At 43.5% G+C, this 26,016-nt stretch overlaps 1 protein-coding gene and 2 long non-coding RNA genes across 5 annotated transcripts in view; 2 read left to right on the forward strand and 1 right to left on the reverse strand.

Moving 5' to 3' along the window:
• Positions 1-10,903: 10,903 nt before the first annotated feature.
• The window catches only part of LOC147608456 (uncharacterized), a 39,479-nt gene continuing 24,366 nt past the window's right edge, over positions 10,904-26,016 (reverse strand). Inside the window, exon 4 of one of the 3 annotated variants that reach the window (XR_015264473.1) lies at positions 10,904-11,225. This is a non-coding gene — a long non-coding RNA (uncharacterized LOC147608456). Of the gene's footprint in view, positions 11,315-11,492; positions 11,681-26,016 lie in introns of those variants that run through there. The other 2 variants (XR_015264477.1, XR_015264476.1) reach the window with 2 other exon arrangements.
• LOC147608457 (uncharacterized) overlaps positions 11,493-26,016 on the forward strand; it is a 41,791-nt gene continuing 27,267 nt past the window's right edge. The window contains exons 1-3 of the long non-coding RNA XR_015264479.1: positions 11,493-11,633; positions 11,731-11,785; positions 11,942-11,982. This is a non-coding gene — a long non-coding RNA (uncharacterized LOC147608457). The remainder of the gene's footprint in view (positions 11,634-11,730; positions 11,786-11,941; positions 11,983-26,016) is intronic.
• LOC147608458 (uncharacterized) lies at positions 20,243-21,770 on the forward strand. The gene has a single exon (XM_086789408.1). The coding sequence runs from the start codon at positions 20,677-20,679 to the stop codon at positions 21,166-21,168; it is 492 nt and encodes a 163-aa protein (XP_086645534.1). The 5' UTR covers positions 20,243-20,676; the 3' UTR covers positions 21,169-21,770.

Raw genomic sequence — 26,016 nt, forward strand, 5'->3', positions numbered from 1 at the left:
TTCACCTAAGGGAAGAGCAATAGATCACAACTGTTATAGGGCACTTACCAATGCTTCAAACTTGAGTCCCTTGAGGCCTCCAAGCTCATTGGTTCAGCTCCACCCCCACGCTGTCACCGTAGAGTCGCTCACACCGTCGCATAAGGCTATCACTCTCTCTCACTCTCTCACACAAGCATGAATCATACAAGCATAGAAGAGGCACAAATTTTAGAATGCTCTCTGTCAATCTCTCTCAAGACACAAAGAAGAGCTCTCAATAGCACAAAGGGAGATTGTGTCTTTTCATTATGAGAAAATGCCTTATATACATTTGGCCCTTATTCACACTTGGGCACCCAAAACTTACTTAACTAAGGCCTTGGGTGGCCAATATATCATAATGTACAACTTTTATAGTGCCTTTTTATGACACTTATTAATGTCCTCAATTGGAGGAGCATACTTGTTAATCCAAAATGGGATTAACAGAGAGCCAAGGTGAGCAAGGATGAAAGCCAAGGTCAGTTTTAAAACTGAACTTGGCTATAATGGACCATCCCCACTTCCAAAATTAGAGGTTCCCCAAGGTCAGTTTTAAAACCGACCTTGGCTACCATCCTCCGTCACCAAAAAGAAGTTTCCCAAGGTCAGTTTTAAAACCGATCTTGGGGAACCACTTCTTTTGGAAGTGGTGATGGAGGATAATAACCAAGCTCAGTTTTAAAAGTGACCCCATGGGGAACCTCTTCTTTTGGAAGTGGTGATGGAGGATAATAACCAAGCTCAGTTTTAAAAGTGACCCCATGGGGAACCTCTTCTTTTGGAAGTGGTGACGGAGGATATGAAAGCCAAGGTCAGCTTTAAAACTAACCTTCTTCTTTTGAAAGTGGTGATGGCCCATCACAACCAAGGTTAGTTTTAAAACCGACCTCGATGGCACCTCTCCTTCTTGCAAAAAGAGAGAGCCAAGGTGAGCAAGGATGAAAGCCAAGGTTGGTTTTAAAACCAGCCTATCATCCTCCATCACCACTTCCAGAAGAAGAGGTTTTCCAAGGTCGGTTTTAAAACCAATCCGCCATCACCGCTTCCAAAAGAAGAGGTTCCTCAAGGTCCGTTTTAAAACCAATCCGCCATCATCGCTTCCAAAAGAAGAGGTTCCTCAAGGTCCGTTTTAAAACCGACCTTGGGGAACCTCTTCTTTTGGAAGTGATGTTGGAGGATGATAGCCAAGGTCAGTTTTAAAATCGATCTTAGGGAACTGCTTCTTTTGGAAGTGGTGATGGAGAATAATAGCCAAGGTTGGTTTTAAAACCAACCTTGGGAAACCTCTTCTTTTGGCAGCTGTGTGACAGAGGATGAAAACCAAGGTTGGTTTTAAAACAAACTTTGGAAACCTCTACTGGAAGTGGTGATGGCCCATGATAGCCAACGTCGATTTTAAAACTGACCTTGGTGGCACCTCTCCTTTCTTGCAAGGGATAGCCAATGTGAGGAAGGATGAAAGTCTTCAGTTTTAAAACTGACCTTGCAGAACATCTTCTTTTGGAAGTGGAGATGGCAAATGATAGCCAACGTCAGTTTTAAAACCGTCCTTTGCAAACCTCTTCTTCTAAAAGTGGTGATGGAGCATAAGTAAGGTTGATTTTAAAACCAACCTTGGGGAACTATTTCTTTTGGAAGTCGTGATGGGATGATAGCCAAGGTCGGTTTTAAAATTGACCTTGAGGAACCGCTACTTTTGGGAAGTGGTGATGGCCCATGATAGCCAAGGTCAGTTTTAAAACCGACCTTGGTTGCACCTCTCCTTCTTGCAAGGGACAACCAAGGTGAGGAAGGAGTTTGGTTTTAAAGCCGACCTTGGGGAACATCTTCTTTTGGAAGCGAATATAGTGGATGATAGCCAAGGTTAGTTTTAAAACCGACCTTGGAAAAGATCTTCTTCTGGAAGTAGTGATGGAGGATAATAGGCAAGGTCGGTTTTAAAACTGATCTTGGGGAATCTCTTCTTTTGGAATTGGTGATGGAGGATGATAGCCAAGGTCGGTTTTAAAACCGACCTTGGGGAACCTCTACTTTTGGAAGTGGTAAAGGCCCATGATAGCCAAGGTTGGTTTTAAAACCGACCATTATGGCACCTCTCCTTCTTGCAAGGGAGAGCCAAGATGAGGAAGGATGAAAGCCAAGGTCGATCTTGGGGAACCTCTTCTTTTGGAAGTGATGATAGCAAATGATTAAAGGCAAGATCAGTTTTTAAACCAACCTTGGCGAACCTCTTCTTCTGAAAGTGGTGATGGAGGATGATAGGCAAGGTTGGTTTTAAAACCGACCTTGGAGAACCTCTTCTTTTGGAAGTGGTAATGGAGGATGATAGCCAAGTTCAGTTTTTAAATCCATCTTGGGGAACCGCCTCTTTTAGAAGTGGTGATGGAAGATAATAGCCAAGGTCAGTTTTAAAACCAACCTTGGGGAACCTCTTGGTGATGGCCCATGACAGCCAAGATCAGTTTTAGAACCGACCTTGGTGGCACCTATCCTTCTTGCAAGGGAGAGCCAAGGTGAGGAAGGATGAAAGCCAAGGTCACTTTTAAAACTGAACTTGGGGAACCTCTTCTTTCGTAAGTAGTGATGGCCCAAGATAGCCAAGGTTGGTTTTAAAACATACCTTGGCAAACCTCTTCTTTTGGAAGTGGTGATGGAGGATAAAAGGCAAGTTCAGTTTTAAAACCGACCTTGGGAAAACTCTACTTTTGGAAGTGGTGATTGGCCATGATAGCGAAGGTTAATTTTAAAACCGACCTTGGGGAACCTCTACTTTTCGAAGTGGTGATGGCCCATGATAGCCAAGGTAGGTTTTAAAACCGACCTTGCGGAACCTCTTCTTTTGGAAGCGGTGGTGGCAAATGATAGGCAAGGTCGATTTTAAAACCGACCTTAGAAAACCTCTTCTTCTAGAAGTGGTGACGGAGGATGATAGGCAAGGTTGGTTTTAAAACCGACCTTGGGGAACCTCCTCTTTTGAAAGTGGTGATGGAGGATGATAGCTAAGGTCGGTTTTAAAAGCAATCTTGGAGAACCTGTAAGATTCCTCCCTCCAGCTTTTGAGGTGTAAAGGTGTAATAACCTCCTCTTCTGTTCTTGAAATTATTCACCTCTGAAATAGAAGAAATATCTTATTTTACCCTGGTTTGACCTAGAGAGAGAAAATGTCGAGAGAGATAATCCGAAATTGAGATATCTTTGGATATAAAAATCCTCCTAGTGTCTAAAAAAATGGATTCCCTTGAAAACAGAAGTTCAAAATGAACTTTCCAATGTGCATTAGGAATTAATTGAAAATGGTATAAGGAACCTTAGCCTAAGGATCTACATTTTCAGAAATTTTTGGATTATGGTCCAATTAAGGTTCCAATGGACCAATTGGATTAATTCAAGTGTTGGGATGAGATAAATCCAAAAGAATAAAAGAAAATATCCAAAAATGAGTAAATGCTCACATAAGATGAAGAGTTGACTGAGTACAAGGTTTATTAGTTAAAAGTTATGAGACATTACTAAAAAGATGAGATATTTTGAAATAATGATGCATTTTTGACACCTTGGTAAGGAAAGTGAGACTCTTGAGGTAGACGCCTCTTTTTAAAAAAATCAAAAAAATTGTGATATTTTTATCTCTCCTCTCTCTTGGATCAAACCAAATCAAAAAGGGAGCCAAACTAGTCCAAATCTTGTCCAAATTGAGTCAAATTGAACCTCGAAAATTCTAGATCCCAGTTGGACTTGGTTAGTGGCCTCCCTCACCTATAAATAGACCCTCAATCATTTGTTAAAAAAATATTAAAGCTATACTATGTCAGTATTATATTAAAATAATCATATTTTCTATTATCCTTTAAATTTTCTTCTCTTGGGAGCTTAGAGCTCTCTCTCTCTCTACAACAACTCTTGGAGTTGCTCTTCTCCTCTTTGTGGACCAATTGATTGGTCGAGGGCTTCACTGCTAAAAGAGAATCAAGCCAAACTTGGAGGTAAAATAAATTTTTATGGCTTTTTTTTCAACTTATCTCAATAACTTTCTTCTTCTCAACCCCTCTCAAGCTTGAGAAGCTTTCTAAATAATTATTTTAATTCAAACCAAGCTTTTCCTTCAAGTTTTAATGCTTAATTAAGAGAAAGTTAATCTTTATGCTTATTTGTAATGCTTTCTTTAAGTAAATCTCTCTCTCTCTCTAAGAATAGCCATCTTTATGGCTAAATCCCTTGGAAAAGGATGCTTCTCAATGATAGTCTTTTAATTCAAAGCTAAACTCTAGGCTTGTTAAGCTAGAGATTAAGAAAATGGTATTTTTGTGATTATGTATTAATAAAATAATGGTTATTTTTTTAAAGATTATTTATAAGTAGTTAAAAACTACTTTGATTGATTCTAAATGTGAAATAGATTATTCTATCAATTTGAAAAAAGAGAAATAATGGAATGAGCTTAATCTAGTGAAATAATCATAATTAAGTTTATGATTATGGTTAAAATAATGACTTAAATTCATAGTTTGATTTTAAGCATAAAAGAGGAACTACTATCATATTTTCATTACAAACTTTTATTCTTTTTAGAAAAAAATTGAGAATTATCAGTAATAGTAGTGAAGCAAAATTTTTAAAAAATAATACATATCTTATTTCTATGCATAATGCTAAAAGGGAACTTCCTACCATATTCTAGGATTGAACATCCTATGTAAAAAGAATGATTTTCATCATATTCATGATTAATAATTTTTTTGTAATTATGTATAATTAATTGATTATGAGAAAAGAGTAAATTTTGGTAAATTCGTTTTTATACAAAAGAGGAATTTCCATGATATTTGAGATCCAAGTGATGGAGGAGGATAAGCAAGGTTGGTTTTAAAACCGACCTTGAGGAACCTCCTCTTTTGGAAGTGGTGATGGGAGGATGATAGCTAAGGTCGGTTTTAAAAGCAATCTTAGGGAACCTCTTCTTTTGGAAGTGGTGATATGACGGTCCATGATAGCCAAGGTCGGTTTAGGGAGAGCTAAGGTGAGGAAGGATAATACCCGCGGTTGTAAAACTGACATCGGTGGTTCCTCTTCTTCTTGCAAGAGAGAGCAAAGGTGAGGAAGGATGTTAGCCAAGGTTAGTTTTAAAACCAAGCTTGGGGATCCTCTTCTCTTGGAAGTGCCTCTCCTTCTTGCAAGAGAGAGCAAAGGTGAGGAGGGATGATAGCCAAGGTTGGTTTTAAAATGGAGCTTGGGGATCCTCTTCTCTTGGACGTGGTAATGGAGGATGATCTAGCCAAGGCCGGTTTTAAAACCGACCTTTCGTCCATATCCATTTCCAAAAAGAGAAGAGGTTCCCCAAGGTTGGCTTTAAAATCAACCTTGGCTATCATCCTTCCTCACCAAAAATTTGACATATCAAAAACTAACAATGCTATTTAAAACTAAACTATATTATCAATACTAATATATTAAAGCTAATGTATTAAAATTAACAAATTGTAACAAGTGAAAAGATGTAGGGGAGAAGAGAGCTTGAGCTCTTGTAAGCACACACACACTCACAAAACCCTAAAAGAGAACATACAAGGTGAGAGGCTGAAAATCTTCTTCTCCTTCACACAACACTCAACACACCATATACAAAGATAAGAGTACACACTATATGAAAAGGTACTCAACCGAATACATACTAGGGTTCTCTATAGTGTGAACCCAACTAAATGAGCTGGCTATAACTATGCCAGTCTCTAGAGAATGGCTGTCGCACTGGCCACATATCACCCATGATCTCACCAACCATGCCAGTGGTGTAAGTGTGGGACCTATCCCCCAAGCGGATCATCAGTGTCCACTGCCTCACTAGATGAGCTCGATATCTCAACACTCCCCCTCGAGCTCAACTCCATCTCATGTACACCAAGCGAAGCCCTGAATCTGCGGAGCTTCTCTGTACCCAATGCTTTGGTGAAGATGTCAGCGACCTCCTCCTGTGTGCTGACATAAACAAGGTCAACATCTCCTGCCAAAACCTTCTCTCTGACAAAATGGTAGTGGACCTCTATATGCTTCGTGCGAGCATGAAAAACTGGGTTCCTGGCCAGCTGTCTGCTGCTAATGTTGTCAAAGAAAATGACAACTTGTCTATCCCACTAATAGACCCAAATCAGCAAGTAGCTTTCTCAACCAAGCTACCTCACATGCTGCTATAGTAGCACCTCTATACTCGGCCTTTGTACTTATTAATAGAGCAACCGTAGGCTGCTCCTTGCTACTCCAAGTCATAACAACACTCCCCAAAGAAAACATGAAGCCACTACTAGATCTTCTATCTGAGATACTACCAGCCCAATCAGCATCTATGTATCTATGTACACATATTTCTGTCCCAGTTTCATAAAATAGTCCACAATGCAAAGTAGACCTCACATACCTCAGTATGCGTCTCAATGCATCCAAATGTGGCTTCCGAGGAACCTCCATAAACTGACTGACCAACCCAACAGCATAGCTCAAATCTGGCCTAGTGATCATCATGTAGATCAAGCTTCCTACTATGCGCCTATACATAGTAGGATCCTCCAAAATCTCTTGAATCTGCACTCAACTTGCCATTCTGATCCAATGGCACTGAGATAGGCTTACAGCCTGTCATACCATACTTGGACAACATGTCCAAGCCATACTGTCTCTGCAGTAATCCGATACCATGTGGTGACCTAATTACCTTAATGCCCAAGAAATATCTGAGCTCCCCCAGATCCTTCATCTCAAACTTCTGTCTAAGCAAGATCTTTACATCAAAGATCTCTGCATCATGGTTCCCCGTAATGATCAGGTCATCTACATAGATGACAACAAGCACAACCTCTCTATCACTGTGTCTCACATACAGCGAGGAATCTGCATTGGCTACATGAAAGCCAATAGTTACAAGATATTCAAAAATCTTGTCAGACCATGCTCTTGGTGCTTATTTTAAGCCATACAAGGCTTTCTTCAACCTGCAAACATGCTCGGGGTGACTCACATCCTCATAACCAGGTGGCTGCAACATATACACCTTTTCCTGCAAATCCCCATGCAAGAATGCATTCTTTACATCCATGTGATGTAAAGACCATTGCTTTGATGTACCTACTGCTATCACAACTCCCACTGTTGCCATCTTGGCAACTGGACTGAAAGTTTCCTTATAATTAATTCCATACGTCTGCGCATATCCTTTGGCTACCAATCTAGCCTTGTACCTGCTTATGCTTCCATCACTGTTATGTTTTACTTTGTACACCCACTTGCATCCAACTTTTGCCATGTATGCATAGTGATGTGCCACATAACCATCATAGGTAAACCTATGTACAAGACTCTTCACTCTCCCAGATCTTCGCAGCTTTGCATTCATGGCTTCCATAGTCTTCTTTACACCAAGTGTTCTCATAGCTAGTATCCCAAGATCCTCATCAAGGCTCATCTCTGAGCCATTAGACTCTCCATCAACATGAGAATGTCCTGCAGAAATGTCAAGCATACTAAGGGACTCAACCACTTTCTCTTTGCCTTTATGTGATGTACTAATCACATTTGCAGGACTGGTATTATGACGCAGCCTGTCACTCCAACCACTAGATAAGGACTCTCCTGGTCCACTCAAAGACTGTGATTGCTGACTCGCATTCTGTGCAACCACATTTCCACTCACATTAGCCCCAACAGCTTCTTTTTCAATAGCATACCAGCTGATCATCTCATCAAAAACTCCCTACTTACCCTCAACTCACGTGTAGCAGGGTTATAACACATGTATCCCTTTTGCTCAAGGAAATACCCAATAAACACACATTTTTCAGCTTTTGGATCCAGCTTAGTTCTCAGCTCATTTGACACATGCACATATGCAATGCATCTAAAGACTTTCAGATGAGACAAATCAGGTTTTCTGCCAGTAAACCTCTCCTCTGGAGTTACATCATGTCTGGCTGTAGTTGGAGTCCTGTTCATGATGTAAACTGCTGTAGAAACAGCCTCAGTCCAATAGCTATGCGACATATTCTTCTCTCCCATTAATGCTCGCGTAATCTCAGCAATGTGCCTATTTTTTCGCTCAACAACTCCATTTTGTTGCGGAGTGTATCTGCATGTAAACTGTCTCTGAATACCATTCTTCTGCAAAAATCCAGAGAACTCATTGGACAAGTACTCTCCCCCTCCATTTGACCTTAGACACTTTACATGTTTCCTTGTTTGCTTTTCAACCATAACTTAGAAATTTTAAAAATGAGTGAACACCTCACTCTTCTCCTTCATGAAGTATACCCACACTTTCCTTAGTTTTTAATAGTCTTTAATAGGTTTATTTCAACATGACATTTTATTTACACATTAGTCGGTTTATTTTAATACGTTAGTATTTGATAGGCTTGTTGTTGAGATATCGAGCTCATCTAGTGAGACGGTGGACACTGATGACCCGCCTGGGGGATAGGCCCCACACTTACGCTACACTGGCATGGTTGGTGAGATCATGGGTGATATGTGGCCAGTGGGATGACAGGCTGTGTGAGCCATTCTAGAGATTGGCATAGTTATAGCGTCAGCTCATTTAGTTGGGTTCATACTATAGAGAATCCTAGTATGTATTTGGTTGAGTACCTTTTCATATAGTGTGTACTCTTATCTTTGTATATAGTGTGTTGAGTGTTGTGTGAAGAAGAAGATTTTCAGCCTCACCTTGTGTGTTCACTTTTAGGATTTTATGAGTGTGTGTGCTTGCAAGAGCTCAAGCTCTCTTCTTCCTTGCATCTTTTCATGGTATCAGAGCTTGGTTCATGCTAAGGACTGAGCTGCAAGCAAGAGAAGCACAGGAAGCGGTAGGAGGGTAAGAGCTTCATCTACTCTTTCCTATTTGTGTTGGCGACTACACCCTTGTCGGGAGCTCTACGGGAGGCACCGGTAAGCGATCTCTGATTGAGGAGCTTTCTTCGCGGGAGTAAAGCTATAGGGCGACTATATTGTCCTATCGGACTTCATTTTTCGGGCTGAAAACGCGTTTCGGGCACGTTAGGACCTCCGTTTTTCAAAAAGCAGGCGATTTCGAGCACTGCGGTCGGGTAAGTCATCGATTCTATGCAAAACTCTGTTTTAAGAACTGCAGGAAGACTGGTTGTGCAGACATTGTGTGTACTGTAAGGAGGTCAACAGTTGTCATTGGGTGTATATATGCACATTGAGGTCACTGGTTATGACATTTGAGTGTAGTACAGTATCGCTGCAGAAAATACAGCAATTTGTGCAAGACAAATCAGAGTGCTGTTTCTGGTAAATTTGTGTGTCTGACAAAATGTCAAATGATGGCATAAACCAAATTGTTGCTGAGAAGCTTTACAAGAACAACTTCCATGCTTGGAGGTTCAGGTTGATAAATTTCCTGATGGGAAAGGATTACTGGGACTACATAGAAGGTGAGCAATGAAGAGGCACGGGAGATACCGGAGATCAATCCGACTGCTTCTGCAGATGTGAAAGAGTTCAAGGATTGGAACTAAGGAGCCAGAAAAGTTATGTATTGGCTCTCTATCAGTATTATACAGGACACCATGATTGGGCACATACAGCTATAAGACACTAGATAGATGAGACCTACTTCTAGTAATGTAGTGATTTCCTCTTTAACTAGCTACACATAAACTGGGCTTGTCTGACGTTGTCATTGACAAACAAGACGTGCATTGGAATCTAGGTCAATATAGTGTTGGTATAACTCTGGTTTAATCCCTTTCAAGTCCTTGTAAGTCCATGCAAACACACACTAATGTTTGACTAAGACATTTTGAAGACCTTTAAATGGGATCCCTCCAATGAAGATCCAATTAGCATAGATTTTCCTTTTGATACCTCAAATTTTATCAATTCGACATCAGCTTGACCTATTTAAATTTAAAAAAGATAAAAAAACTAAATTATATTATCAATACTAATCTAAAAAATTAACAAATATCAACCGACACACTAACCTATGAAATCTAGCTTCTAGCTTCTGAAAGCTAACCTACTAACCTCTAAAGCTACTAACCTAAAAGCTAAACTTCTAAAAACAAAAATCTAACTTGTAAAGATAACCTTCTAAAGCTAACTTCAAAAAACATAAAGCTAACCTTATAAAGCGAACTTCAAAAAACAAAAAGCCAAGTTCTTCAGAAGCTAACCATCTAAAGCTATGTTCTAATGGTAATCCTTCTAATGCTAATTTATGAAGCCACTTTCTAAATAATAACCAACCTAGTAAGACTAACCTATTTAATTAAAACTAACATGCAAAAAATTGACATAATCTATTAAAGCCAATCTATTAATATTAACAAATTTTAACCAATCTACTAGCTTCTAAAACCTAACTTCTAGCTTCTAAAGCTAACCTCTAAACCTAACTTCTAACTTCTAAAAGCTAACTCATGAACTTCTAAAGCTACTAGCATAAAAGCTAACCTTGTAAAAACTAAAAGCTAACTTCCTAAGATAACCTTCCAAAACTACTATCTAACCTTCTAAAACTAAAACTAATTTGAAGCTAACCTTTAGAAACTAGCTTACCTTTCTAAAACAAAAGCATTTATCTTCTAAAAGCTTTCTCACCATATGTCTAAAGCTAACTTCTAACACTAAAGCTAACTCGCTAACCTTCGATAACCAGTTAACCTTCTAAAACTAAAAGCTTAAGTTCAAAAAACTGAAAGCAAGACCTAATATCCATATGTCCAATGCCACGCTCATCGAAATCGCCATCTCATTAGGAAAATATGGACTCCCTATAAGAAAATACTAAGAAAAAGATTAGGCCAACCAATTAGAGAGATGGGATTCTAGATCCATGTAACATGGATCTTTTTGCATGTGTTTATCCAAATCTCCACTATAATATATTAAAAAATAATCTCGAACTTAAAAAAATAGTAGAATGTCAGACGTTCTAGCATTAACTCTTCTTACATGCCAGGATTAGAGCATTAACTATTCTTTGAAAGTCATACATGTTACACCACCTAGAAGTTTTAAAAACGTTGTTCAACTTCTTTGCTTTCTCCTCTACCTTTTTGGTTTTCCGTCCTTTTCTTTTATGGCTCATTCCCACGCGAGCAGTAATGCAAAATTGGATTTTGTCATGTCCTCTTCTTCTTTCTTAGCCCAAATCTACAAGTGGCATGCTCTCCTCCGTAGCTTCCTTCATCCTATTTTGGGCAAAGCCCTATTTAGTTAACGCTATCATGCGATAGTGTTGTTTCTTTTCGTATAGGAGCTAGTGTTCATCACAAAAAACCTTCAAACTCTTACAACGCACCTACGAAATTCATGATCTCACTTGTAAAAAATAAATTTGCAATTTTAAAAATTGATAAAATTTTAAACATTTTAGTTATATATTTTGATGAAAAAACGAAAAACTTGTAAATTTTAAAATTGCAAGTTTTTCGATTTGAGAAGAAAAAATATTCTCCGTGAACACTGAGAGGAGTAGGGTTTTCAGAAACAACGTTGTGTGAGCATCAAGCATTGGGATCCAGAAAGGTTTAGTTCCTGGCATGTTATTGCTTGAAATCTGTATACTCTTCTTCTTTCTTCGCCCAAAACTCCTATAGGTAACATTACCTTCTCATATAATTTATGTTATGAACATTTTCTCCATCTGCACATTCAATTAACGGTGTAATGCAATAGTGTTGTTTCTTTTTGTAGGAGCAAGGTTTTCAGAAAGAAGGTTGTGTGAGCATCAAACACTGGGCCACAGAAGGTAATATTTCTTAACGTGTTACTGTTCATTTCTTGCTTAGAATCTCTATTTCTTTTTGGTCATGTTCCAACACAAGAATCTAACATTGATATTGTGGTTCAGGCCATCTGCACATGCAGGTATGCTCTAATGCAATAGTGTTGTTTCTTTTTGTAGGAGCAAGGTTTTCAGAAAGAAGGTTGTATGAGCCACAGAAGGTAATATTTGTCCACGTGTTACTGTTCATTTCTTGCTTGGAATCTCTATTTCTTTTTGTTCATGTGATATTGTGGTTCTTTGTTTTTCTTGTAGATGTCTTCAAGAAAAAGTAATATCAGTCATATTCACACAGTCGAGGTGTTAAATAGGAGAGATGATGAAGGTAACTAGATTTCTGATCAATATAGCAAATTACAATGGATTTTAAAGCGACCTAGTACTCGTGGGAGTTCCAGGCAGCTTCGACCTCGACATCAGCCTCTACATCATCATCATCATCATCATCACCGACATCCACTATACCGTCTTTGGAGGTGACAGCACCCCCTTCTCTGGATGTCACATCATTGGCAGTGCCATTATCAGAGTTAGCAGCATAACCATCATTGATGTCAACATCAGTGGTGGAACAGACATGTCCCCTTAGCCCGACCGTCACCGTACCACTTTATGCCCCACCGCAGTACGCCTCATTTCTGTCACCCTCAGCCAGCCACCTTTCCCCTCAGTTTGACTCACCACATCCACATTCCAGTTGTCCCCTCACCACTCTCAGTCCCCTGCCCCCATGTCCCTACCCTTCATCACTCGGCCTCCGTTCATGCCCTACCCATACCCATCACTTCGCAGTCACATGATTCCATCTGATGCCTGGGAGCAGCTCATCAGGGAGGTTCGAGGTGGAACAGGATCCCACAGGCTTGGTCAGGAGATATCACAGCTCCGTAAGGAGGTGGCAGCCGTAAGCAACAGCCCCGAGCAGTGGCCCAGCAGTAGAGGCGGTAGAGGCACAGATAGCCACCATGTAGTCAGCTATCGCAGAGACTTCCAGATGGGTGGATGTCGCGAAACAAGAGCCTGCAAAGGCAACCGTTTCAACCACCATTTTGGAGCTGCAGCAGCAGAGAGCCAGTAAGGCTCTCAACATCAGAGTTTGAGGAATCCCCCGTACACCTGCCACTCCCATTGATGATGCGACCAGCTTCGTGACTTCCACCTTGGGAATCCAGGAGCATGGGATTGAGGGGGCCTCGCGCACAGGGTGGGACCCCAATGGAGAGCAGCCTCTCATCATTCGCTTCAGGGACGCTCAGGCTCGCCTTGCGGCACTATGTAGACAATTAGCTCTATGGGATCACCCAGAGATCTACTTGGATGAGGACCTTACACCTCTGCAGGTAGAGGAGAGGCGTACCCTCATACAACAGCGGGACATCGCCCACGAGGGGAAGTGGGCAGTAGTCCGAGAGGGGCGGCTCTTGATAGGCCCTCGACGGGCATCTGGTGGCTCCCCTACATAGGCGGGGTCTATGAGCTTCAGAGTACCGAGACCCTGACTTGCACTGTCTGGAACTGTAATGGTACCTTATGGTCAGATCCAGGGAATTTCTCGGAGTCCTACACAGATCGTGACATAGCTTTTTACACACAGACACACCAGAGCCCAGAGTGCCCTTTGCCGGTAGTCAGTGGATACACGTGGGAGGCAGCCTACCGAGATGACACTTGGGAGACAGGTGGAGTACGGGGATCGAGAGGAGTGGCAGTACTATACAGGTCATCCCTCATCGGGACGATCTCTGTCGAGAGGTTAGATATACATGCCAGGTTTCTGTGGATTCGGATTTGGCGCCCCTCCCAAGAGGACCTCTTCATTGCAGTATCTTACTTTCCCCCCAAGACCTCACACTTTGCTGGAGACCTACGGGAGGAGGCTGATACTTCACCATACGCAGCCCTTTACTTGGACATCATGGATTTCTCGAGCCGCGGGGAAGTTCTCCTTGCTGGGGACTTCAACGCGCGGACGGGCACACGCCGGGTATCACTTCTGGATTTTCATGATGACTATCTTATTACCAGATGTTGATCTCGATGAGGCTGGGATGTCCTGAGTCTTGACAGATAGACGAGCCCCAGTCACATCCTATGGACATGTACTATTAGACATGGGCAGGATACATGATCTTATCATCTATAATGGCCTGGATCGTTGGCCCTCCTCAGGTTGTTTTACTTGTTTCCCACATGGGGGGGGGGTGGGGTGGCTCCAGTGTAGGTGACTATCTCATGGGATCCCCTGCCCAGGGTTGTCACGGTATGAAAATACGATACCGTACGATACGATACCGTACGGGAATTTTTGGTACGATATGAAATTTTCAGATACCGTACGATAAAATACGGTTTTTATTTTTTACACTTACAACCTATGGAGCTTTAAGCTTGAATGTGAGGGAAGGTTGGGAGGGGAGGAGTCTACAGTGCTTGAGGAACCAGAACATGGATATGTGTCTCTCCCGGTTGGATCTCCCGATTGTCTCCAAAAAAGAACCTGGATGGGTAATGCAATACCAAAGGTCTCCTAGTGTAGCGTTTATGACTAAGGGACCGTCCTTGCACAAATACGAGGAGTGCATCTAGGGTGATAATGTTAGGGACTCCTCTCTAGATCAAAATGGCCATGTCCAAATCTTCTCCCTCGTACATAACTTGAGAATCTAATTGTCTAGCCTACCTATACCAGGGATCCCCAAGTGATGTAGCAAGATTCTCTCATCCTACCAATCAAGTGTACACTACCAGTCTACCTCGCCAAATTTTTTAGGTCTCTCAACAACCCCATATGGAATACTGAGTGGACACAAAAGTTGCGAAGCTAGAGGTTTACCTTGGGACAGAATTTACTTGGACGATGACCTTAACAAGGCACAAGTGGCACATCGCAAACAAGAGATGCCCAAAGTGAAGGCGGCAGGACTCGCGGCCTATGAGACAAAGGTATAGATGGCAGTGTGGAACTGCAATGGGTCACTGTGGCCAGATCTAGGGCGTTTTGAGGAGGTGCTGGGAGATCGGGACATTATTTTTCTCACACACACACTGGAGTCAAGAGAGGAGTTTGCCGAGGGTGACAGGCTATACATGGGAGTCTGCCTTTAGAGGACAGACTAGATGGGCAGGAGGTGTTCGAGGATCGGGGGGAGTGGCTGTACTTTTTAGGGAGGAGCTCCGGCCACGTGTTACAGTGATGAGCCGAGATGAGGAGGCTAGGTTCATGTGGATTAGAGTGCAACTCACGGATATGAGGGCGGTATATATTGTTGTGTGCTATGTCTTACCAGATGGCTCACTTTTTGCTCAGGGGAAGCATCACATAGACCAGATAGAGGATGCAAAGGAGCATGAGGATGTTATTGTAGAGGAGGGGAAGATATTCACAGCATTGTCGGAGGGGATCACGGAGTATAGGAGGAGGGGGGGATATTTTGCTAGTGGGAGACTTTAATGCCAGGACCCAAAGTAGACATTGTGAGGTGTATGACATGGAGGATCCACATTTGAGGGGGCTGGATGAGGAGGACCTTGGGATACAGAGATCTTTGGAGGATCGAGGGGAGATCAAAAAACATGGGAGACAGATATTGGTGTTTAGTGCGCATCATCGGCTCATTATTTATAATGGGCTCGAGAGGTGGCCAGGCTCAAGAGCCTACACTTGTTTTCCATATGGAGGAGGGAGGAGCACTATTGACTACAGTCTTAGTCCCATAGAGACCATGAGTCTCGTGGACTCTTTTTCCATCCCTACTTGTCCTATTGGGGTGGATCATACATACCTCCGACTATCTTTACGAGCACATCCTTCTAGTTCTACCACTTTACCTACTACTAGTACATCACTTCGCCCTACTATATATTTCACACATGATTGTGATCATCTATATAGTACTTCTATCTACCGAGGCTGCCTTCATCTAGACCCACACTCACCTCTTGACACTCTTACTACACAGCTTACAGATTTATTACATACATCCGCCCTATTGAGCTTCCCACATTCTTGTAGGAGTACCGCCAAGAGTAACACTGGAAAGATGCCCCAAAATAGTTGGTACGATGATGAGTGTCGGGCTACTCGTTCATGTCTCAAATGGGAGGTAGAAGGTGAAATCTCGGGCCGCAAGGCACAGAGACTTAACCGATCTTTAACTCGCCGTAAGAAACTTGCCATGAGAAACGCATGTTCGAGGAAACCAAACACTGGGGCATGTACCACTTATTTTTGAGCAATGATTCAGCTGAGGCTTGGTGGAGGCTATGGGAACACCATTCACACACCCCTATCTCTGACCCCGAGATCTGGCATATGTATGCTCAGTCACCATATGATGTGCCAGATCAGCCACCTATACCCTATCCTTCAGAGCCTCAACTCTACTTTCTTTACAACAGATATGGTGGAGAGTGCTATACCAGCACAAACGCACAGAGGACCACATAGGCCTTAGAGGTGAGCATTTTTCATATGCAGTTGACACGGTGGCGCCATTTATAGCACATCTCTTTAACAAGGCTATCGTAGAGGGGTTCCTGCCCGCATGGACTTTACACACTATTGCCCCCATCCATAAGGCTGGCAACCCTATGGATCGGGTAACTATAGGACTGGATGGTAGGCCACACATTGGCCAAACTTTATGGGTCGGTCACATTGAGCATGAGCTCAGTAAATTAGCAAAGATCTCTGGATTCATAGCTACTGGGCAGGTTGTTTTCTGCCGAAACCACTCCACTCTTGATCATATCTTCACACTCAAGAGCCTCATAGAGGAGGCAAAGGCACAGAGACGTAGATTATATTGCTGCTTTGTGGATTTCCGCAAGGCATTTGACATTGTGCCTCGCGACAGACTTATGTAGAGATTGAAGACACTTGGGGTACCATCACAAATGATATGGGGGATTATTGCTTTGTATGAGAGAGTTGTGGGTTGTGCGCGATGCCCGGGCGGATTATCAGAGGAGCTTGCTAGCATTGTTGGTTTTAAGCAAGGATGTCCATTATCTCCCACCCTGTTTGGATTATACATTGATGAGCTAGCAGATTTTGTGGGCAGAGGGGGGGGTCACAGTGGATCATCTTTGGCAGATCTATATGTAGCTTTGATGCTTTACACAAAAGATGAAGTACTTGTCTCAGATACACACAGCAGGGGTTTAGGGTTTAGGGGGCCTGACGGTCTAGGCTACTGCCAAGGGTAAACCACTTCTACGGACTAACCCTAAAGAATGGTCCAGACAGGACTCACTGAAATGGGTAGAGAAAGCAAGATCCGCCTGGAAGATATATGCGAAGCATGACACTGCTGTTGTGTGGAAGAGAAGATTTAAATTTGTGTGGAAGGCAACACCTTCTAACAAGCTTAATTTCACCTTGTGGAGAATGCTCCAATGCGGTTTTCCTGTTGGGAGAAGATTTAAATTTGTGTGGAAGGCAACTCCTTCGAACAAGCTTAATTTCACCTTGAGGAGAATGCTCCAATGCGGTTTTCCTGTTAGGGGTAGACTTGCCAAATGGTCACCCATTCTCCCGTCATGCGTGTTCTGTTAGAGGTCTCAACAGACTCATTTCCATTTGTTCTGGGAATGTAGTTTTGCAAGGTAGGTTTGGAGCACGATATGAAAGTGTCTTGAGAATGCAAATATCCCTGTCCGGTTTAGCTGGAAACAAGGCGTGCTAAGAGATAAGGGGAAGCTAAATGAGTCCTAGCATAATATGTTTCACATGATTAGAGCTATTGCCATAAGCTCCATCTAGAGTCACAGGAATAAGGTCGTTTTTAGAAAGTCTAAGGTCAATTGGAGTCTAGTTTTGGATGTTTGTGAACAGTCCATCAGGATGTTAAGGTATTTTAGACATACAGTTCTAGAATTTGCTAGTGTCTCGCCAATTTTAGACAAAGCTAGATTGAGCTGAGATGAGCTTAGATAAGCTGTAATTTTCCTTCCTTCACCTTTTTGTTCAATAAAGTCTGATTTCCTTTGCCAAAAAAAAAAAAAAAAAAAATCGCCAAAGAAACACAAGTCTCTCAGGGAGGTTTGGATCCAACGTACAACGCAATGCATATACACAAGAAATTTTAGACCAATCCCCACTATAATTCCCTTTTTATTTGCGGATTACGACAACATCATGAGCTTGTCAGTTGACTGGTCATCAATCTAATGAATGGTCAATGTGGAAACTCTATCAATGCTATTCTTCCTCTATTAAGGGTGTTTACAGACTACGGGCCTGCCCACGAAAAAGGTTGAGATGTGGTCAGGCACCTTTTTGATAAACAATTGCTTGGTGACAATACCCTTTACAGATCATGGGCATGCTCACGAAAAAGGCATCCTACAATTAAGAGCTATGGGCAGGCTATTCCGCCCGAAACTAGAACGGTGGTTGTTGGGTTCCAGTCAACAAACACATCAGCGCGGTGAGGGTGCATAGGCATGGTCATAGTCCGTAAAGAAATGTCAGACGGACGAGTGATTGTGGTGATGTGATTGGTTGGGCAAAACTTTTTCATGGGCTTCCACCCAAGTGTGTAAACACCCTAAACACCTAATGCTTTCGAAGATTCATTCCATCTAGACTTTAGGTTGGTGCTGAACTTCCCCTACCACATCTTACGCGAGTTTTTGAGGCTGCTTCCATCAGCTTAGCTTGCAGGACCTCCCTTGGACAGGAGATGGAAATCACACATGGCGTGTTGCAGCAAACACGTTGGCATAGCTGTCAGAATACGCAGCGGAGATGATGACCAGATCTGGGAACACAACAGCAAAAACGCAGGCATAAAAACAGCACAAGAGAGAGAGAGATGATTGCTGCTGAGGAATCTTCACCCTTCTCGGTCTTCCGCTTGGGACACTGCCTCCAATAGTGGCCTTTCTCGCCACAATCATTACAGGTCCTCTCTGCCTTCAGTTTCTCGCGGTCAGCGTCGGACTTCTTCTCAGAAGACTTCTCCGATGAAGCCTTCCCTTTGCCCGAGTTACGGCCTTTTGACCGTTGGCCAGTTAAGGCCTCCGAACCTCCACCTTGAGGAGGGTTCGTGAATCGTTCCTCCTGGTCCAGGACCATGGGCACAAGCTCCTCCCACGTGATGGTGCTGAGCCTGCCACCCACTGGTAATCAAAGAGGAGTAAAATGCTGAGTACGAAGAGGGCAAATGTGACAGCAACATGATGGCCATGTCCTCTGACGATATCTCCTTCCCAGCCTGAAGAACTTCCTGCTGAAGAGCCTGCAGCTTGTTAATATGCTCCTGCATCGTCGACAACTTTGCAGGGCTCATAACCCGCATCTGTACTTCCAAGGAAATCCTCTTCATGGGCGATACCCTGTTGTAAAGAGAAGCCAAATGCTGCCATATACCTCTGGCCAGCGTCATGTGCTTTACATGATTGATTACCTGTGGTGTGCAGTTGAGGAAAATAAACGAACGGACCCTGGCGCGTTGACACGATTCCACATCTGTGTCTGGGCCTCCTGGTCCTTTCGGATCGACGGTAACTCCCCTTCCTCTACTTCCGGCCGTGGAACACCAACAACGACGAAATCGGCGAGGTCGTAAGACTCCAAAACGGATTCCATCATCACCTTCCATATGCCGTAGTTGCTCCCATCCAACTGACGGTCCACCGGGAACGTGGGGAGAGTCAGAATCTTCAGGCCATCTCAAACAGATCTGCCATAGCGGGGATGTACTCTGAAAAGGGTGGGTGGGTGCGAACAAAGAAGAACTAAAACCTGCAAGTGGCTGTCCAGCAAATCAGCCCGCCTTCCTCTTGCTTCTCCTCTTCCCGATCAGCCGAAAACAGTCCCCCTCTTGCTCACACAAATCCCAAGAACTATCTAGAGTCTAGGGTTCTGATACCATGTCAGAATACGCAGCGGAGATGATGACCAGATTTGGGAACACGAGCAAAAACCCAGGCAGAAAAACAGCACAAGAGAGAGAGAGATGTAGGCGTGTAACTCTGCTCTATATACACAAGAAGATCCCCAGAAAATGATACAATCAGTGGTATGGGGGTGGGGGCCTATTTATATGCCCCCACAAGTGCAGTCGGCTTGCTGAAAAAGGCTCCACGACTGCATATGCAGTCGGCCAGCAGCATGCATCCAGTCGGCCAGCTCTGAGGAGTCCACGACTGATCAAGTACAGTCGGCCAGCTCCAATACACATATCAGATGTAGTCGGCCAGCATATAGATCCTCCTGTCAACTCAGGGATGCCTCCCAAGCCACAGAAAAATGGGAAAAAATAGGGGAAAAATACGGGGAGTGAGGAAAAATAATAAAACACCTCATAAGGGCGGGCACACCCACAACAAAGGCCCTGGTGTATAAATCTAGACAGGAGATGACTTCTAACAATAGCATGGCGCTGCAGCAAACAGGTCGGCATAGCATGACACTGTGCGTATGGATTATGGCCCAACATTTCGTAGCTTTGCCCACAGGTAAGGTGATTCACAGATGTTGCCACAAAAGCTCGGCAGAGCTTATTTGTTTGTTTTCTATGATCTCAACCGTGCTCCTTCTACTTTCTTGAACTTTGTGACTCGACGTGGCTAGCACAACATATTAGGAAGTACCATGTATTGTGTAAGTATTGAGTATGAGTTTTCTGGCATTTTGAAACAGGTTCTCTGCATCCATGATAGATCTACGAGTTGCACCTTCTCAGCAAGTGCTTCCACGTCTGATTGTTTAACGCATGCCTTCTCTTTCTATATTTGGGTCGGACTTTGACACCTCTTACGTCCTTTGATAGTCATGGAGTCAAAGCAATAATCATCAGAGCAAGGATGAGAAGAAGGCACCACTCCCTCGCTTTCATGAAGCAGCTATGATGGAAAAACTGGAGGAGTACATACATCCAGAGTATGCTAAGTTGGCATTTACATTTCCACCAGCCAGTGGTACATTCTGGTCCTTTATGGAGGGGGAGATAGAAAGCATTGCTTCTGAGGATAAGCACTTCAGCACATGCATTAATCAGGTGGTCACCTTTCTGGCTCGCTTCTTCTTGACTGCTTTGGTAGACAAGATCATTTATAATCTGGTTGCATTACAGGAATCTTTTCTGGGTATTGAGTACACACTCAGGGAAGGAAAGGCTCTGGTTGCCTTGAATGTATTACGGGATGTTCAAGCATTGTGTGATGTGGAAGGATCACCGCTTCATAGGTTTTATGGGCATGTTCCTAGTGATGATGAAGGAGATGCTCCTATGCAAGATGAAGTGGAGCCAAGAGGCTTGGAAGGGGACAGTGGCACACCTGGATCAGGTGGTGGAGGAGCTGGCAGTGGGATGGGTCGTGGGACAAGTGGTGGGTGAGCTGAAGTAGAACCCGAGTCTCGTTTTTCAATCTTGGATGACGAATTTGTCGTGGTTCCCCTGCCACCATTTGCAGAACCTTCTTATGGAGACCCCAATAGAGTCTAGACTATAAAGAGAAGATCTGGGGTGTTTTTTTCTGAACCGGGGGCTCAAGAACGGATCTACAGCCCCCACAACAGCCAAAGCGGAAAGTTACCCTTCTTTCATGGCACAAGATAGTCCTGTCTTCCTGATTTCAAGCAGCAAGGCATAGATCCACCTTCTCGACCAAATGAATTTAGTCGATATGCAGCTTTTTATGTGTCCAATTCCTTACATCAGGCCTATGTGAGCACCCTTTGCATTATCATCCAGCCAGGAATATCATTGACCCAATCTGTGTGTTGGTCTTTGAGCTGGACATTGCTATCCTTCATGGACTGTCCCCCCCAGGAAGCAGTTCTTCTTTGAATTGTTGTTGGTTCCCTGACGTTGCTGAAGCAATACCGGAATGGCAGGCGTTTTGTGAAGGGAACTAGAGCGGGAAAGCTCGGCGACACAATTTCGACATCGTCATTGGGCCATTTTGCTTACCAACAAAAGTTGGGCTCTGGCGCAAGCTGCAGGTTCAGATGCCATACAATGTGCCATTGACACAAGTGGCTTTTTGCTACCTATGAGGGCATTTCATTTCAACAATCAAGTGAGGGCTAGGGACAATTTTTTCGTTTTAGCTTGCCGTAGCTCTTGTGCAAAATATGACAAGTCTAATATGGAACTAATTGATATTTCTCTTGCAATTTGTGTACGTCTTGTACTTAGTTCTTGTATCATGCAAGTTTTGTGTGTGTGGGTGGAGAGAGAGAGAGAGAGAGAGAGAGAGAGAGAGAGAGAGAGAGAGAGACTTTATTAATGTCTTCTAAAGACCAAAAAATGGCCTATGAGACAAAACCTGTGTACATTATCATCATGTCTTAATGGACATCAAATGGATAGAAAAGAAAAAAAAGGTACAAAGTACTCTATAATGTGGAGATAAATCACATACAGGGCTCTGGTTAACTACTGTGGGGGGTGGGTGGGAGGGAGGGGGGATAAATACATCCAATAAAGCATCTAGCTCCAACCGGTGCCAATGACTGGGTGTAGGATGTCATACATCGGGTTAGGGGCAAGATATCTCCCAATCTGTGCTAGATCAATCTGGGGTCTGTCCTCTCTGCTATGTCTTCTCAAGATCTCATCAATTTGTGTCTGGTGGAGACCTGGGGGGCGAGGGCCAGGTCGATGGGGGCGTCTGTTGGATCGTAGCTCTCTCGCTCAGGGCTGATGTCACTCCTCTACTAGTAGATGTAGAGATAGTGCGTCTCCGAGTGACGTGGGTCTGGACCGAAGGAGCTGTGGAGGATGTCCCACCACGGAGTGGCTGGAAGAAGGTAGTGATCCATGTCTGAGATGTAGTATCCCTCTGCTGTGGGAGCTGCTTTAGTAGCCGCTCTCTATGATGTCGTAACTCCATCAAAAATCCCCCCAAGCATCTCTGATCATGAAACTGCATTACTGTGCTCAGTGGACCAAATCCCTCCCTGAAGAGACAATGGAATCTCCCCCGAATCTCATAGTATACTAGGCAATGGCAAACATTATGTGGCACAATCTGTAGATACGTGTCTCCCTCAGGACTCCTGTAGCTCTCCTTGCCTCTATCTCTAGAGTGTGAAAATACCCGAAGCTGCCCAAATAGTAGTGCGCATGGCATGAGACATATATACATCCATGTAACTCAGTCTCTGCACAAACCCATCCACTGTAGCTATAAGAAATGATCGTGGTAGTGCTGCCTCTTCACAGGAAGATGACACCCAAATATACATATGAGGTCACTACATCCACACGTCTATCTTGGTATATGATGTGGGTGGTCTCTCGCTCCTACTTCGTGGTATTGAAAATCATAACCTTGGTTTTAGCAAGATTGGCCGTCAGGCCTCTTCCTGTGAAGAGGCAGCACTACCACGATCATTTCTTCCAGCTCACAGAGAATGGGTTTGTGCAGAGACCGGGTTACATGGATGTACATGTCTCCTACCATGCGGACTACTATTGGGCAGCTTCGAGTATCTTCGCACTACTATTGGGCAGCTTCGAGTATCTTCACACACTCTAGAGATAGAGGCAAGGAGAGCTACAGGAGCCCTGAGGGAGACGTATCTGCTGATTGTGCCACATAGAGGTGGAGACAGAGGAGCATTATGTTTGCCATTGCCCAGTACACTATGAGATTCAGAGGAGATACCGTTCTCTCTTCAGGGAGGGATTTGGTCCATTGAGCACAGTAATGCAGTTTCATGATCAGAGATGCTTGGGGGGATTTTTGATGGAGTTACGACATCATAGAGAGTGGCTATTACAACAGCTCCCACAGCAGAGGGATACTACATCTCAGACATGGATCACTACCTTCTTCCAGCCACTCAGTGGTGGGACATCCTCCACAGCTCCTTCGGTCCAGACCCGGGTCACTCGGAGACACAGATCTCTACATCTAACTAGTAGAGGAGTGACATCAGCTCGAGCGAAAGAGTTATGATCCAACAAACGTCTCCGCCCACCTGGCCCTCGCTCCCCAGGTCTCCACCAGACACAAATTGATGAGATCTTGAGGAGACATAGGAGAGAGGACATACCCCAGATTGATCTAGCACAGATTGGGAGATATCTTGCCCCTAACCCAATGTATGACATCCTACACCCAGTCATTGGCACCGGTTGGAGCTAGATGCTTTATTGGATGTATTTACACCCCCTCCCTCCCACCCACCCCAATGTATGACATCCTACACCCAGTCATTCGCACCGGTTGGAGCTACATGCTTTATTGGATGTATTTACACCCCCTCCCTCCCATCCACCCCACAGTAGTTAACCAGAGCCCTGTATGTGATTTATCTGCACATTATAGAGTACTTTGTACTTTTTTTTTCTTTTCTATCCATTTGATGTCCATTGAGACATGTGATAATGTACACAGGTTTTGTCTCATAGGCCGTTTTTTGGCCTTTAGAAGATGTTAATAAAATCTCTCTCTCTCTCTCTCTCTCTATCTATCTCTCCACCCACACACACAAAACTTGCATGATACAAGAACTAAGTACAAGGTGTACATAAAGTGCAAGAGAAATATCAGTTAGCTCCATATTAGACTTGTCATATTTTGCACAAGAGCTACAAGCTGAAACGAAAAATTGTCCCTAGCCCTCACTTGACTTTTGAAATGAAATGCCCTCATAGGACTAAAAAGCGACTAGAGCATTGTGAGACATATCAAAAATGCAGAACCAAAAAGTAGTTGCAGCATCATATCAAAAATGCAAAACCAAAAAGCAATTGTAGCATCATATAAAAAATGCACACAACGCTACATAAAGCTCTCCAGATATCCCTTCTTGAAGGACCTTTCCAACCATGCCCTGGCTCTCACTGAGCAAAAAGCCACTTGTGTCAATGGAAAATCGTATGGCATCTCAACCCGCAACTTGCACTAGAGCCCAACTTTTGTTGGTAAGCAAAATGGCCCAATGACGATGTCGAAATTGTGTTGCCGGGCTTTCCCGCTGTAGTTCCCTTCACAAAACGCTTGCCATTCCGGTGTTGCTTTAGCAGCGTCAGGGAACCAACAACAATTCAAAGAAGAATTGCTTCCTGGGGGGGGGGGGGGGGGGGGGGGGGGGGGGGGCTTCAATCCATGAAGGAGAGCAATGTCCAGCTCAAAGACCAACACACTGATTGGGTCAATGATATTCATGGGCTGAATGATAATGCAAAGGGTGCTCATAGGCCTGACGTAAGGAATTGGACACATAAAAAGCTGCATATCGACTAAATTCATTTGGTCGCGAAGGCGGATCTATACCTGGCTGCTTGAAATCAAGAAGACATGATTGTCTTGTGCCATGAAAGAAGAGTAACTTTCCGCTTTGGCTGTTGTGAATCCCCAGTCCAGAAAAAAACACCCTGATCTTCTCTTTATGGTCCAAACTCTATTGAGGTCTCCATAAGAAGGTTTTGCAAATGGTGGCAGTGGAACCACGTTAGATTCATCATCCAAGATTGAAAAATGAGACTCAGGTTCTACTTCACCTGACCCACCACTTGTCCCATGACCCATCCCACTGCCAGCTCCACCACCTGATCCAGGAGTGCCACTCTCCCCTTCCAAGCCTCTTGGCTCCACTTCATCTTGGATAGGAGCATCTCCTTCATCATCACTAGGAACATGCCCATAAAACCTATGAAGCGGTGATCCTTCCACATCACACAATGCTTGAACATCCCATAATACATTCAAGGCAACCAGAGCCTTTCCTTCCCTGAGTGTGTACTCAATACCTAGAAAAGTACCTGTAATGCAGCCAGATTATAAATGATCTTGTCTACCAAAGCAGTCGAGAAGAAGCGAGCCAAAAAGGGGACCACCTGATTAATGCATGTGCTGAAGTGCTTATCCTCAGAAGCAATCCTTTCTATCTCCCCCTCCATAAAGGACCAAAATGTACCACTAGCTGGTGGCAATGTAAATGCCAACTTAGCATACTCTGGATGTATGTAGTCCTCCAGTTTTTCCATCATAGCTGCTTCATGAAAGCGAGAGAGTGGTGCCTTCTTCTCATTCTCGCTCTCATGACAGATGCTTCGACTCCATGACTATCAAAGGACGTAAGAGGTGTCAAAGTCTGAAATCGGCCTTCAGAAACTTGATACGCGGTGAGCACACTTAATCACACTTAAAACTCTTTATGAACTAGATTAGTAAACTTGCAGGAAGAAGAAAAAGAATAAGTGGAGCTAGAGTACTCTTGCACAAAA

This window comes from Cibotium barometz, chromosome 53 (assembly GCF_041138505.1).
Source record: "Cibotium barometz isolate CiBa-2024 chromosome 53, ASM4113850v1, whole genome shotgun sequence".
In the NCBI taxonomy this organism is placed as follows: domain Eukaryota; kingdom Viridiplantae; phylum Streptophyta; class Polypodiopsida; order Cyatheales; family Cibotiaceae; genus Cibotium; species Cibotium barometz.

What these genes read in the sequence shown, in the direction of transcription:
- LOC147608458 (XM_086789408.1), top strand. Translation starts at nt 20,677, where the DNA reads ATGATGGAAAAACTGGAGGAGTACATACATCCAGAGTATGCTAAGTTG.